Source organism: Echinococcus granulosus, assembly GCF_000524195.1.
Source record: "Echinococcus granulosus chromosome Unknown EG_S00080, whole genome shotgun sequence".
Classification (NCBI taxonomy): Eukaryota; Metazoa; Platyhelminthes; class Cestoda; order Cyclophyllidea; family Taeniidae; genus Echinococcus; species Echinococcus granulosus.
The window spans coordinates 77,146-93,299 of NW_020170460.1; the positions used below are offsets into that span (position 1 = coordinate 77,146).

General features: G+C 42.9%; 1 protein-coding gene across 1 annotated transcript in view; it reads right to left on the bottom strand. All coding sequences in view use genetic code 11, as the record gives it.

The window, feature by feature from the left end:
- Window positions 1-16,154, bottom strand: part of EGR_07533 (Vacuolar protein sorting-associated protein) — a gene marked incomplete at both ends in the record, with an annotated part of 47,415 nt that overhangs the window by 8,455 nt on the left and 22,806 nt on the right. The window contains 18 exons of the mRNA XM_024496782.1: window positions 349-598; window positions 1,214-1,418; window positions 1,877-1,947; window positions 2,106-2,223; window positions 2,736-2,814; window positions 2,904-3,115; window positions 3,386-3,611; window positions 3,896-4,114; window positions 4,634-4,796; window positions 5,855-6,209; window positions 6,492-6,744; window positions 7,505-7,836; window positions 9,858-10,114; window positions 11,314-11,582; window positions 12,255-12,847; window positions 13,309-13,483; window positions 14,019-14,141; window positions 15,275-15,555. Coding sequence (XP_024348787.1) covers window positions 349-598; window positions 1,214-1,418; window positions 1,877-1,947; window positions 2,106-2,223; window positions 2,736-2,814; window positions 2,904-3,115; window positions 3,386-3,611; window positions 3,896-4,114; window positions 4,634-4,796; window positions 5,855-6,209; window positions 6,492-6,744; window positions 7,505-7,836; window positions 9,858-10,114; window positions 11,314-11,582; window positions 12,255-12,847; window positions 13,309-13,483; window positions 14,019-14,141; window positions 15,275-15,555 — 4,181 coding nt within the window. The remainder of the gene's footprint in view (window positions 1-348; window positions 599-1,213; window positions 1,419-1,876; window positions 1,948-2,105; window positions 2,224-2,735; window positions 2,815-2,903; window positions 3,116-3,385; window positions 3,612-3,895; window positions 4,115-4,633; window positions 4,797-5,854; window positions 6,210-6,491; window positions 6,745-7,504; window positions 7,837-9,857; window positions 10,115-11,313; window positions 11,583-12,254; window positions 12,848-13,308; window positions 13,484-14,018; window positions 14,142-15,274; window positions 15,556-16,154) is intronic.

Here is a 16,154-nt window from a genome sequence, read left to right on the forward strand (position 1 = left end):
TTCATTTCAAACCTGCAGTCTTGCCTCCAAGGGGCAAAGATATTTGGCCTTGTGATGTACTCAAGTGGAAGAGCTGGTTTTCTCTACACAAAAAAGCTCAGACTTCCATTCAATCGATCTTTCTCAACTTCTTGCAGAATTATAAACCAGCCAACTCTTCAGGTCGATGCGGATCCTCGTGGCCTGACCTAAGGCTGAGGCCTCATAAGAAAATCAATCATCGTAGTTCGGGTGCTTCTTCTCGTTCTAATTTAACAGCAGTTGTTTTGACGGTTTTCAGTCCTTCCTTCCTTTTTTAGTGAAAGTGTTGATGAACTGACGGTAGTATTCAACCACTGGCATTCGCACCTGCTTCTGCTGCAAGCGGATGGTTCTCCAGAAGACACCAAGCCGATCCAGTGCTACCGGATAGGCGGGTGTCCAGCCTTCTACCTGGAGGAATAGTCGTGGTGTCGTAGTCAGATGACGATGAGCAACTCGACCGGAGCCTTGAACCTGACCCTGGCCGCGACCCGTGGCCGCAAGGGCGGACTGGAAAGGCAACTCCACACAAGCGCCAACCTCCACCAGAGTCCACTCGCCCCCCTCGTCGTCAGTACTACAAATGGGGTTGGTTGGTTAATAAAAAGACGTAATCTGGTGGTATTTATATGTTGTTGAATCGACTATGAAATCATGCCTCAAGAAGGCACTAGAAGGGGGGCACTGAATTGCTTGTGAAATACATGGAAGAGCTGACTATCAAAGTGTCGTAAATGTTCCACCTTAACAAAACTTTAAAATCGGTTTATTGTAGTATTTTGCTGCTTTGTTTAACTGTAGATTGAACTAGGGCGCATCTTCAGTATTGTCAGAATGTGCTTACACTGGGTGTTGTAGTCGTCAGACTACGTCCATAGTGTCAGTCCTTTTGAATGCTAAAGGTACGTCTAGCTCCATACTGGTATAGCCTACTAACAGTTCAGGGAAGACTCGAGGTGCTGAATTATGATTCCCGTCACCCATCACCCCGACCTCCCCTCAGGTTTGTTTTCCATATGATTTGCAGCTCATTCGAGACTGTGGTAGAGGAATCTAACAGAATGAAGACAGTACTAAATCTTGCTCCCACTAAATCACACGTGGTTTGAAGTAAGCATATCAGAGTCTCTCGAAATTGACAAAACTTGACAGCAAATCGATAAAGACGGACCAGAAAAGAGAGCTAACTCACCCATAGCATGAGGAGGCAGTGGCCTTCTTGAAGCGTAGTGCCTCTCCAGTCTGATTGGCAAGACAAAAGGGCACAAAGGGCGCACGTGGGCGACGTTGGCGAGAGCGCAGTTGTCGATCTAGCCGCGTCGACCGCGTCTTCTGTATCACCAGTTGGATAAGACGCACCAGAGCCACCGTAAGATTGACATTTATCGTATCCGGAGCTGCAGTGCGAGGAGAAAACCCGTAAGAGAGTAAGAAAGACTCAGTATTTAGATTGGGAGCAGTGTTAACTAGACGCTATGCTGCATTAAGTCCTCAAGGGATGCGACACGGAGTCTGGAGCCGAAGAAAAGCAGTGGTGTGATCAAGTGATTGATCATCTGGGTAGGCGATATGCTGGTGGCAAATGAGTGATGAAGGGTAAAGGTAATCAAAAATTAGCTATGTGGATGTCTGATAAACGCCAAAATTTGACAGTGAAAGTGGTAGTAGCCACCAACGACTATCAACGATCAGAAAGCATCAAATAGGCACTACAAAACACTAAAGAATCAACCACCTGGCCACAAGATAGGCACTAATTACTCATAGTTAACCATAGACGGAAATTTAAAAAATCGGTTTTGGAAAACAACTAATGATAGTTAAAAAAACCAATAATTGGTAAAGAATTATGTACAATGCACTTCGATGATAGCACGGTCCCCTTTTGGCAAGCCACCATCACAAAGACGCCAATGGCAAATGCATCTGTGAGAAAAAGGAGGAAAAAATTAGCGAAATCGTTCTTTCTTCCACTACAAGTATGAACTAATACCGATAAAGTGGGTACATTTTCGCTATCTAAATCGGCTTTAAAAATCAAAAAAGCGTATATCATTACCACTTCCTGATCAAAGTAGACTCACCGGAACGGCTCAATGGCAGGTTCGAGTGCAGAAAGATCACGGTTATAGTACTTCACTGCCAGCTGACCCATCGCTCGGCCCACAGCCCAACCGGTGAGGTTCCAATTTAATGAAATGTCTATGAGAGAACCGAGGAGAAGAGTTGAATGGGCCAAAAATATTTGTTTTAAATGTTAGTTGGGTCTGCAATGGAGTCACTTCTCCAACTAATGAAGCAACGCAGACAATCATCGGGCTAATAACCAACTAAATAGTAGCTTATCAAAGGATGATGTTGCGGTGGCAGCAAGATGTAATCATCTGGTAGACGATTTATCATCTAGATCAAGTCCAAAAGCGGAGTTGAAGGCCAACTGCAGTGGAAGCCAGTGGAACATACACCACCAACTGCAGCAAAATTTGATGAACGTAACCATTTTCGCCATCTTTGATTGGGAAATTAATGCAGTAAAGCGAGTATTTGAATAAAATGATCCATACTAACAGCGATTTGTGAAAAATTTAAGCATATATTTGCAACTCTTCATTTGGTATAAATACAGTACTGAACCCAGTACTCGAAAATCCATGCGTATGACCATAACCAAGCGTTTAGCAACGACTTTTCGAGGCTGGAATACAGAAATTAACCTGTGATAGTAACTTCCGCCAGCGGAACGTCCGCATCCATACAATCGTCGATAAGGCACAACGAGAAGTGTGAGTGGAACTAGAAACACAATATAAACAAGATAGTGTGAGACATATAGGCAAAGCAAGTGTGTAACCAATCAAAAATGGGAAAAAGGAAACACTAACATTAATGTTGGAGGCATAAGGTGTCAAATGATCGATAAAGCTGCGTAGCCAAAGGACTACGCACGACTGGGGCGGCTCGGTGAGGGCATTAGGTGGCTGAGGGGCAACGAGAACAAAAATTGCTTTGTCTAGACGTCCACCGGTGGCGCGCAGAGCCTGCGCTGCCTTTCTTGTCGAGAAACCCATCTCAACGAGCTTAGCGATTGAATGGTCTGCGAGGGGTGGAGGAAGGGGTGGGAGAAAAGCACCGAATGCGTGTCATTAGTGCGAGTACAAGGAAATTGCGGCACAAATTGGTGCCGTTGATGATAACGCCGTATACAATAGGAACAATGTTCATGGGGATCGAAACCTTTCGGAAACAGAGAAATCTCAAAAGCGTTACCCTATTTGAATTGGGGACCGAAATAGGGGCAGAGAAAAGGTTTGGGGTCAGCAATTATGAGAGATCAATCCGAGAATTATTCTCAAGCGAGAATTACCGCTAACAAGAGTAAAGAATTCAACCTCACCAAAGGAGGTATTACTGGCGGTAGAGGGAGGTGCAAAGGTAGAATCTGTGGTTGTGGTGGGAGAGCCAAAAGCATAGGTGGTCTGTTCTCTGAACGAATCCAGTAGAGCCAAGAAGAGCAAGCCATCGGTGTAGGAGAAATGGGTACGCAGAGTTGACGTTCTCACTTCGAGATCGGCGCGTGGAGCCAGGAGATCCTACAATTGGAAAAATGGATAAAAAGAAGACATTTTATGTTTAATGGTGAATAAAACATGAATTTTTGAATGATACGAGTAAAACTTCGTCTATCCAATAAACTAGACCGCACCTTGGAGCTGAATAGTATCATAAACTTTGTATTTGGACTTCAGACATACAGGACGAGACAATCAACAAAAAGATGTCATACGGTCGATCGAACAAAAAAATACAAGGAAACCATCACAGTACAGGTGAAAACCTTCGCCAATTGATAATTAAAGCAGAAATTGGTGCTTACCTGAAGCCCAGCACACAGTGGTGACGGAGATTGGCGATTATGGTCGTTTTGAATGGTAGGAGGTGTGAGAGCCGCCGTAAGGTCTGTGGGCTCGATAATGACGGCACGGGAGTCATCTGTGCGACCGTTGAATGTGTAGAGACCAACGCTATGAAGACAGAGATGCATCAGTGCTTGGCTCAGTGCACCACCCGAACGCAACAGAAAGCACATTGCGCCCTGGAAAAGTGATCAAATACTTGCTACGAAAATGAAGGAAAGTAGTCAGATTACTAAAATTTCACTTGTTTCGCACGTTCTAGAGTTAAGAAATGGAGTAGATATGACAGATGCAAATGATTTCTAGGTGTAGTGTACTTTATGAAAGGCAACGCTTCACCACTAATTGTAACGAATAACACGGGGTATGATTAATAACACTCCAACATAAAGCTATTGGTACGAACCTGTACACTACATTGATTCCGGCTCTGTTAAAACATTACCTAAAGCCTTTTATGAACAGCAATAAAAATTGTCATTGGTGTTTTAAAAAGCATTAAAACATTGTTTCAAATAATTATTAAGATGGCCAAGATAGAGACGAACCTGGAACAGGTGAGGAATAAAGAAGTAAATTACACAAGGTCCGGATTTGACGAATTCAACGTGCCATCGAGTGAAAAAAAAAACACTCCAGAGGATATGTCACAACTCTCCATATTGCATAATGTCTTTTTTAGTCCGAAATGAACTCACACTGAGAACGACAGTGTTGGTGTCTAGTTCGGCTGGATTCTCCATAATGACGAATTCCGTCTGATCAGCGAAGACGCAAAGGTCTGAGGTGCCTTGTGGTACCGCTTGTTGCTGTTGCTCTTGGCCCTGATTCGTTTCGACGGTTAGCGGACTCCGTAGATGGCTTGTGAGAGAGAACGAGAGCACAAAATTCCGGTAGCAGAAAAGAAGAGACGTATTCGGGAAAGCAATGAATGCAAGTTGCTTAAGAGGTAGGTACAAAGGAATTAAAGGAATGTTTAGCTTTTAAATATACCCTTAAAATGACTTAAACAAAAGCCATTCACTTATGAAGTAGGGAACAAAACGCCTATCACTTAAATTTCATCACTATGTGTGTGCATGGAGAAATGAATAAAAATAAATGTTGTGACAATGATTAGTTTGCCAACCTGTTTTTATAAAAAATCGTAATATCAGTCGCTTAACGAAAAAGGGGAGAAAGGAAAATGCATTCTTTTTCATATCGCTTAATGTAAAAGTTTGAGGCATTAACTCGTGGGAAATACACAAATGTCGTGCCTGCTTCGGAATAGTAATAACGAATGACCCATCGACTAAGTAAGTATTGGCAATCCGGACAAAGATGCAGCAAATAGCCACCTCATGGTTGTGCTGACAGCTATTCATCAAGCATTCGTTCAAAACAATGACTTGATAAAGTGGAGAAGAATAAGCCGGTTTCTGTGGGCAAACTGTCATTTACTTTGGGTCGGAATTAAACATTTCATTCCAAATAACCCTTTTATAAGCATTACAACACGAAATAGGATAGTGAGGAGAATGACAATGGCCAACTGTCAATTACACGAGCATTATTCAAGGGAATTACTATGCAAGCAACAGCTAACTGATCCGCAATAATTTTCGCAGCACATAAATCAGGCTGTCCACTCGGAAAGGAAAAGCCACAAAAGAGAGGGCTCCCATACTCGGTACCGAATCGCATTATAATCCTCCCTGCGATAATTCATGGGTTCGTCACAGACCCATACATCTACCACAAAACTGTCCATAAATCTAACTGCCCATCCATCCAGTCACTTGTTCTTAACCTTTCAATCTCTCCTAAATTCTGCCTCTAAAAATGATGATGATTAGAAGGAAGTAGTAATCATTTTCCCACAAAAAACAACTAAATCATTTCAGAAAAAAATAACAGTTAAATAAGACTGAAAGTACTTATTATGCTCTTCATCCGTTTGTGCACCACCACCACGGAGGAGGGCATCGGTTGGGGGCGGGGATGTTGAGGCAGAGGATAAAGAGGAGGGTAGCATGGGTGGGGTGGTGAGGAAGCGATGCAGATCCACGAGCCAGTCCAGTGCAAGAATGAGACGCATGGAGCGTAGGTTAAAGGTCATGATGCTGGAGGTGGTTGCAGAGGTGATGTTTCCAACGCCGCCCCCCACAGGGGTGACCACTTGAGTTACGCGAAATTGAGGTGAGGTGACGGTTTTGTCGTCGTGGTGATGCTGTTGCGGTTTTGCAAGGGCGGAGAGAATGGCCGGAAAGAGATTTTGCGGCTCTGCGCAATCTAGAGAACGGAATGAAACATTAAGAAATGATGGATATTTCGAGCACTACATGAGATTAGCATAATGCAATAAACACATGGCAATTTCGCAACAATCTAGCCTTTAGCGTTGTAACATGCGGTTGAATCTGCCTTCTTCATCGGCTTCTTTACTAGCCCTGCCACGCCATCAAAAGTGGGGAAAAATATTTACTCTTGATTGGTTTAATTTTAAGCCATCCATAAATTAAATGTTTACTAGCATCCACAGAACCGCAAGAGATGGATAGGAGAGTAACGCACTTTCAAAACGCGTGTCAGTGAAGGTGACGGCGGTGCAAGCAAGGTCGACAACGTGTCCACCGCAGGAGAAGCTATCATAGGCGAGACGAGAGCGCGTCAAATCGAGACGACAGAAGGAAGCGTCCGAGATGGCTTTCAGATGACGCTGAGAGGGCCAGTCCGGAGGTACAGACAGGTAGATGGAAACGTCCTCGAGGTCAAAGGTGAAGGCCAGCGCTCTATACGGTCGCTGGGTGTACACAGGCTCTCGGTTCTGTAGGTAGTGTGGTGAGAGTTCAAAAGAGATTGCCAGACATTATCAATAATGCTACTTAGGAACACAGATAACTGAGGCGGTAATACAGGTGGGAAAAGTCCTCTTATTCATCTTACAATTCATTAAATCCCGATCCATTCAATCATTTACCCAAATCCAAGTTTAGTGAACCATCCACCCGGTGATTTATTACTTCAGCCACCATTTCTTCATTATTTCGTTTATTTGCTCACCCATCCCGCAATTTATCCCTCTCCCATTCAACTACTCATCCATCAAACCATACATTTATTACTCATGCAAAATCTACTAAAATATTCCTTCATTCATCTTTTCATTCACTTATTCACTGGACTTGCTATTTATACGTCTATTCACATATTTCATCATCTATCCTGGATCTATTCACAATTTTTAGATAAATTATCTTTTCTGGAAACAATTGTTTATCTGCTTATGTAACTTACCCTTCACCAGCTAATTAATCTATGCATTCCTTCGCTCTTTCATCAATCCTTCGCTCCTTCTTAGATCCATCTCTTCATCAACGTAGGCACTCATCCACACAACTATTCAGGCACTGCGACCCATTCGTCCGTCTACGCATCCCACAATCTGCTATCCACCCACTCACTCAACTATCCAGCCGGTTTCCGTCCATCCACCCAGAATCCTTATACCCACATCCATGATCAATTGTAGATAATGGTAGTTCCAGATCTATTTGTTAATCACTCAGCAAACCAATTCAACCTACCTCATTTGCAGTGGTAGCTGAAGTACCCCACTTAGATGTAACCAAGACAGAAGTAGCGGCTGCCACAGCAGCTGCAGGAGGTGGAGCAGCAATGTTGTGTGCAAGGATGCCTCGCAGGAGGGTGTAGTCGTGGAGGCCGACGTGCAGGGGTGAGGTGGGGCGGAGGCGCGCGGAGAGGCGCCAATCGGGAACCGCGTGCTGTCCGCGTCCTCCGCACAAATTACGTTCCACCACTATGCTGAGTCCGAAGAGCTGCGTCAGTGCCGCAGCCTCAGGCAGAATACAGAAGTCGTTGAAGTGCAGAACACGCGAGCATTCCACGCTGGCAGCACCTGATGACATTAAAAGAAGAGACGGTGCTTGGAGCGAGTACATATAGCCTTCAGGGGCACTAGATTATAGCCTCTGAACCTGTCGTATGTATAGTCTCGATCTAATTTCTGTTTCTCATGATTCAGCACAAAAAAATTGAGTCTGAAATTTCATGAATTCCCCTTTAATTTCACCCATACATTCACTCAATTATTTAATCGTTCAACTTTACGTCAGCTTTTGATATTATTCAATCATTCGGCCATCAACCTTTCCTTTAATCATCTACCCATATACCGAAACATCCAACCGTTCATTTAAAAGTTATGGATTCAAGACATCCACCTCAAAATTAATCTATCCTTTCATCGTCTATCCAGATGCCCATCTTACAATAAACATATTCATTCACCCAATTTTCCATCGATTCATCACCTCAACCATCCGGATATGTTTCTCTACTAAACCTCCAATTTCTCATTATTCCATCAGTCCGTCTACTCACCTGTCCATCTCTATCATTCGTCCATCTTAAAGATACCTTAGAATAGGATGGATTTTAGTCTTCATAACATTTTTATGAAACAACGCAAGCGTTAGAAACTCAACAAAACATTTCATTCGATACACGTGATTGAGAAGTGATAGTTTACCGGAGAGCTAGATTCGTCTTCGAGACTATTTGTGAAAGGAATCATAGCTGGATTCTACCAAGAATCAATGATGCTAACCGTTTAGAAGTATCGGAAAGACAAAAATCAAGTCACTCTGTTTTCGACATCTAACGAAAACAAAATTAGTGGTTTCCACAGAGACTCAAAACTAAAGAATGCATACAATATGATGTGAAATCATCACGTCATTTTTAGTCTCAGTTAAAAAGTTTTAAAGCATCGGGACGTTGTTATGATGACCAGTATAGAAGTGAAGGCACAAGAACTGCAAAGGACGCAGCTCAAAACAAGATAAGGATCATAGAACACAACTACCTTGCGACCTCCTTAAAGATTAGGTCTACCTATGAACTCATGCTACCCATGTTTCCAGTTTTGCAGCCCTTTAGAGGTAACCTAGCTGCGGTAGTATAGTGGAAATGACTTCGTGACGTTCACTATTCTCTAAGCTACCTGTAACGATGCATCAAAGCAAAAAGTTTAATAAGTGAAAAAAATATGAGAATAAAGATGCTTACTTTGAAGTCTGCGGAGTTTTAATTATTACGTGGGGGCAAGAATAGAGATCTACTATTAGCTGATAAGCAAGGAACACTTTCATTTGCCCGATCAAATGCGGACTATTCAAAGGGTGGAGGTGATTACGCCATAGATACGACTAGGAGTTACAGAACCGGCACAAAAAATACATAACTTTAGATTTTCAATCATCGATTTGTTTTGCTTTTTCCACAAAAAACAAATCAAGAACGAACCAAACGAGTGTATTTAATTACGCGTAATTGCTACCAATCACCCCTTGGCATCATATTCCACCGCACCACCAAAAGCCGAACTTAATTACAAACGCGTGTACACAAGCATTTATGCTGGACTATTAAGTCTTACCGGGATTTAAGCATATCTGCTCTCCATTTAACTGTTTCCTTAGAGGCAACTACTAATTCTGCTAATAGTGAAGCATTTCCTATGGCAGATGAAGGGGCTTTATCACCTTCCTTCGAGGCAACTACAAAAGTAGCAAAATTGCCTCCGTCTGTGGCTAAACAATAAATACAATTAGCGAATTCATGACCAAGATGGAAACGGCCTTTCAACGTGACTTGACCTATAAACCAGAAGCACATTCTGAAGGCCGAATGGCAGCCGCAACTAGTAACGGCACTTAACTAGAGAAAAAAAGTAGAAATATGTGTTGCTGGAGAGAATGAATAAAACAGTTTTGGAACTAAGACCATAAATCTACACTTTCAAATGTGCTGACCTAGTCCTTTCATTGAATTTGAACTTAACATCGTGTAAGACGGCAGCTTCTTTATCCAAACTACTTGGCAGTAGAAAAGTATTTGAAAAGAGACTATTCACACCTTTGATATCGTGTCGTTTGCCTATATACACCTCAATTTGGTCGAGATTCAATTGAATGCGATCCAACAGACATGGTGTGTTGGCACTATCTGCAGCGCTGGGATGAGACATGTCTGAAAGGAAAGGCGACACGAGGTTAAGCGGCCAGACAGGAGATATCGACAGAGACGAACAATTATTACCCTTAGCAATGGCTGAGGTTGGATAGAAGCCCTGGGTCATTACATCCTTCGAACCGGCTTCGACGAGATCATCGCTAAGACAAGGTGGGAAGAAGAAGACAGTTAGTAGGTATGAAACACTTGTTTCACGTGTAATTCAGCTTGTGCCATCAAAACTTCTTTTCTACTGCATCAAGAACAAGTCAGTTTAAAGAAGTCAGAAAAAGGGAAATACTAAAATGTTAGTTAAATGCTATTGGTACCTTTTTGGTTTAGCATCAATATTGGTTCACAGCTAATAGAATATGGTCTACGCCCTAGTAATCAGTTTGCTCAAGACCCCGTAAACTAGATGGAAAGGCTTCCTAATTCAACCCTCACATGCTTGTGGAGCCGCATGGCTTGGTGTAAAGGGATTGGTTGGCCCACCTCTACGACCTTGACCGATCTCGACTACATGAATAAAAAGTTCCTTAGCAAATCTTTGTTTACTTGATTTGTAGGCAAGTGACATTTCATTCACATATTGAGTTACACCAACCTCTTCGGTCACCCGTTATTCACTCTCTACGGCAGTAGCATGAGCAATTGCGGTCAGCACAAGTCTAACTCATAGGTCTTCCACATAACTTTTCAACTAAGTTAGGAAACAAAGCACGATAGAAAATTTCACTCTAATCTTAAAGATTAGAAGGGCTTCAGCCGTGGTGGATAAGTATCTTTCCTGATTCGTAATCCGTTTCGAATTTGATGATCGGAAATGCAAAAAGTAGTTCTCGGAAGAGCTAAAGACGAAACTCAAAACATGACGAAGACTGAGCATCAGAGGTGTTTCTGTCTTAAAATATATTTGTAATTGGGGAAGACTTTTCAATCCCACGTGATTCGACCGCCATAATAATGCCATCAAACACCGCTCTTGTGACTAACGCCACCGAACCTCCATCCCTTACATACGTCTATAGTGCAGTTCGCAGAGGGATTGATATAAAGTACGAATTTTTTTCCTTATTTTTAGCAACAACACTGAAGAAGAGTCATAAGCTGTTGGGGGAGTTTCATTTCGGCACCAAACATGCCAGCTTAGGAATAATTATGGTCCTCTGTTGCATCTCAGAGCACCCTGGTTTCAACAGCTACATTTATTTTCCAGCGTAATTAAATACTTATGTTGGGCGCCGCCTAACCCTAAAAACTGCACCTCAGAATTAACTTCCATCACAACTACGTATAAGAGTAAGTGCGGACATTTTCATAGCTATCTCAATCCACCCGCTTATCCAGAAACACTCACCACCACCAGAGGTTACTGGAGCAGTGTTTGCATGCCTGTTGCTGGTGCTGCTGGAGTATACTATCCCTCAGCGCCTCATGTGAAGGATCACCACCACCTTCACGCTTGACAACATCGGTATGCCAGCAGAAGTCGTTGGCAGCAGTGAGAGTGCCCAAATTGCAAACCAGGACACTCTCACTGGCAGCAGAGACGGGTACCACGAGAATCGGTGCCTCTGCCTTCACATCCAGCCGAAGACGCATTGAGATGGGTGCACCTTGGCGAACCTACAGGAAATCGGGCGGACAAATGAGTCACTGACAGAACAGATATTCATTTTTTTATGTGGATATCTTAAGCCTTTCCTGAGATTCAAACTTCACGGCAGTGGGAAGAAGCTCAACTCACGCTTCTGATGAGGCTTCTACATATCCTTGAGCTTTACAAGTCCCTCAGGGATAACACGAGCGTTACGTGAGTGACATTATGGCAGGACGTGTCCAACACTTTTCGCTTATTTAAAAGAATATGAAAGCTCCCATTAGCGCTTTAAAGAAGGTTCGCAGCTGAATAACCTAGATAGTAAGTACTCAGGAACGACAATCGGGATGTAACAAGATGCAATCTTGAGAAAATCACATTCAGCCTGCTTAACTTCTCACCCTTCCACACAGTAAAGCATCCTCAGAAAGTCACCGGCGAAGATAACCTCAATAAAATCTTCAAATATAAAAATGATAAAAGCCTGTTCTTTGTTATGGAACTATCATATGGAAATCAAAACATACACCCCACTCTGCCTATTTTCCACAGCGACCTGCGGAACCATATACCTTAAAGTCTTTTAAAGAGTCTCTATTGTCATTTAAAAGTTCCTGATAGTGCCAGCGACACAGGCTCATTGTTTCTATCAACCAAAAAGTTATTTAAGTAAGTGATGGCGGGCACTATTTCCTCACCTTATACCCCTCTGACGACGCTCTGACCCTATTCATGAGATCCTGGTACTGTAAAAAGCTGTCCAGTGCATCAATCGTGGTGGATAGAAAGGCTTGTGTATGCACATAGTAGGCCGGGCCCAGCTTCAACTCCAGTCTTCCATCTTCAGTACGACGTGTCACCTCGGGATCGGGCAATTGGTACTTTGTGAGCGCGAAAACGAGGTAGTCACCACAACCATCACCGCCACCACCAGCTAGGAAGCGCTGAGGGTAGAGTTGGCGCCCCATCGGTGTGAGATCGTGGACTGAGGCAGAGGCAAGACGGCCGGCAAGGTGCAACCAATCGCCACCGGCATCAATGTGCCGACTATGGTTAGTGAGGCGGAGATGGAGGCGGCTAGCAGAGGCGCGCAGAAGGGGCAACACTGGGCGGGAGCCCTTCGGGACAGTGTCGAGGAGAAGGGTGAAGGTTGAGACACTCAAAGTTATTACCGTTAACGCTTCCAGTTCCGATGGCGACGGTTCTGTATCTTTAACCAGTTGGAAGTCACTGTCTACTGTGGATACTGAAATTAAAACAACGTGGTCTGAGCATTCCGTCATGTGGCGGCCTGAGTAAACACAAGTAGGGTGATTTGGGTCTGGCTTCCGCCATAATTTAGACTGTAGAGATCTAAATAAGTGTGAGTGAATTAGTGACTGAATGACCGGTTAAGTGAATGACTGTAAGAATGGGTGAATGAATACATGAATACGTGTAGAGTGGACGAATCCAGGGTGGAAAAGCGCAAGGATGAATGGATAGATGAATAAATGCATAGATGGAAGAGTGAAGAGTCGAATATATGAATGGATGAATGACAAAATGGATACATGAATGAAATTTTGAATCAATGGATAGATCACAAATTATTAAAAAGGTTAACATTATTTGAATGAGTGAGCAATTGATTTAGCAGGTGGATGAATGACTGACTAAACTAAGCCAGTGAATGACCTAATGTTTAACAAAATGTGCATGTGTTGGTAAATCTGTAAAATTATTTAACAACTGAGCAAGCAATGCCATTACCAGCCGGTGCAGCAATGGAAGAGGAGGAAGGGGTGGCGGATATTATCGGAGCGTCAAACTCGTCACAAGCAGTGAGAGGTGAGCCCAAACCGAGGAAATCCAACAGCAGCACCCAAGGGTGGAGACTAAAGTAGCAGGTGAGGGATGAGAAGGCCAAGTCCACGAATCCACGTGTCTGGGTGGCGGCGAGAAAATAAACCAATGAAGGCGATGGTGTTTTCAGGAGGCAAAATGGTAGCTTTTAACTCCATTTCAGCTTGTTGATAGGATCCAACTTCCTAAACCAAGCTACAAGGATTGGCCTTGATTAGTTTTCTGTAACCATAGGATCTAGGTTACCATAGTGCTTTACCGAACAATTTGGAGATATCTCTATAAAAAACATAAAGTAGACTTAGTGGCTACAAGTGGTAAAAATACAGTCGAATCCAAACACTAACCAGATTTACTGGTCAAAGTGACTTCTACGTGAAGTCTTTCCAGGGATAGTTAAATAATTACAACTTTCGCTTCATTTTTGTTGTCGCTTTGGCACCGGAATACCGAAAAAAGCTTAAAATCGGACCACTTAGACAACTAAGCCAATAGTTAGGATCAACTGATCAGTGGTCAAATTACTGACCAATGAGAAACCGGTAGGCCATATTCCCTTTAGAAATCACCTTGCCAAAATTAGGCGAAGTAAAAAAAATATTGAGTTACAAACTCACTGATCGGTACTTTGTAGTGAAAAGAGGGGAGCTCCGATCCACCAGAAGGGCACGAATTCGAACAAACTGATCACCCTCTCCCTCATGCGCTTTTTCTCCAGCTAGCTGTTGAAGCTGTCCAGTCTGTAATGATGAATGGCGCTAAAGTGGAGAATTCGAGAAAGAAGTTATTTAAAATTAAAAAACCAGTAAAAAATATACAATTTCCACCTCACATAAATTCCCTCTAATATGGCACCCACTGATTTGGATGATGCGGAAAAGCGAACAGATGGGAGCAAATTTGACTTTTTCAGGGAAAATTCGGGGTATAGAATATCATGCATCAGACAAAATCTTTCGCTTCCTTCGAGGTAACAGATGTGTTCTTGGAAAAGATAATGAACAGAAAGTTCCTGAAACTACCTTGCACATTTAGAAGTTAAAGCATTCGAAACCAATGTTAAAGTGCTTGGGCTTATGTAGATCCCATACTCGCATCCAGATTGTCTGCAACCCGTACAACTTTCTTCCTTACATCTGTTGCGAATTAGTTTTAGGGTTGGACTGCGTCTGAAGCTTTATATTGGTCACACTAATGCGATCATATTCGACGTTCTGATAAGGATAAATTTGCCGACAGCTTCCTTTATGTGCACGATACTCAGTATTTAGCTGAATGTCGTTTCTTCGCCATCAGTCAAGTTGATACAGAACTTTCAAGGGCAACCCTTACCCTAGCGTAATGACCCTATTGTTAACCTGCAAGGTCAAATGGCAATAATACGGAGTAAAAAGTAAACCATCATGTTTCGCCATTTGGATGCGTAGGAAAGTGAAGGGAAACTTCGTTTCGTAATTAAACGAATGGAGTTGATGAAACCACCTTAGTGGTACAAAAATCCTGCAAACCCTGAAAAATGTCATGAACCCAATAAAAATGTACACATTTCAAAAGGCCCTAACCCATTACAAAACCAAAAATAAGATAAACATCCAGGACTTGACAGGGGAATCGATTTGTCATAACAAAGGCGTGTTGAATGGGACGAGATTCCAAAGTGAAGGAGCTCCGCATATTGAGTAGCTGGAGAGACCTCATTAGATAGATCGAGAAAATTATAGTAGAGGAAAATAGTCCAACAAAATCAGAAAAAGGGATCTGAATTATAAGATGGAAGTTCTGAATGTCGGAAATTGACAAATAAATAACAAGTGAAATAGAATCAGATCATTCGTCCTAGGCAAAAAAGAAATACAAGGACACTTCGCCGTACCCTGCATTTGTCGCCCGGCATCACTTTCACCCCCGTTCTCTCCTCCTCTTTCTCACTGTCACAGAAACTGAAACGGGATGAAGGGGCGGGTCTCTGAAGACTTTTTGAGAAGGCAAGAGTGACGGCATAAGTGAAGGGAGGCCAGGAAGAGCTCTCAATGAGACTCGGACAGGAGGAGGCCAGTGGACGTTGACGGCGATCGCGAGGCCATGGCGGTGATGACGGTTGTGATTGTGAAGGAAGGTGAGAATAAAGAAGGTAGCGATTCTCCTCGCTGTAGCCTGAAGGATGCCATGATACACTGATCGTTGTCATGTGATTTAACAGGGATTCGAAGACATACGTTCCGTAGTAAAAAGCTATAGGCTTTAGCCAAGAGGGGTAATCAAAGTAGTACCAAATTTAACCAGTGCTCTATAAAATTGAGGACAACTTTACACTTGCAAACATCAATCTGTTTTAGACTTGAGTGATGGTGGCAGAAAGCCAGTGACATCGTCTTAAATGCTCCAAGACCGGACACGGAAGGAGGTAAAAGTTGTGTGCGGCAGCCTAAGCTCAAGATGAGTGGTGGGTATATTAAGGGATCAAGCATTCAACATTTTACGGGGGAGAGGGGGTCTGTTAAAAGTATCTTTGATATAGCTAGAGTGCGAAAGCCGACGAATAGTCCACTAGATCAATTAATGAAGAGCTCTTGGAGTGAGGAACTACTCGCATCAGAGAAGGGTTTCAATTCAACAAAAGCCGATGAGAGGAACGAGTAACAGCTGCATTGCATCAAAGACTGGTCCAGAAGTAGACTGAGCGATGGATTGAGGATGAGATGACAACCTTCTATTTGTAAACAACTGTTACCCCAACAATCCTTTAAAAGTTG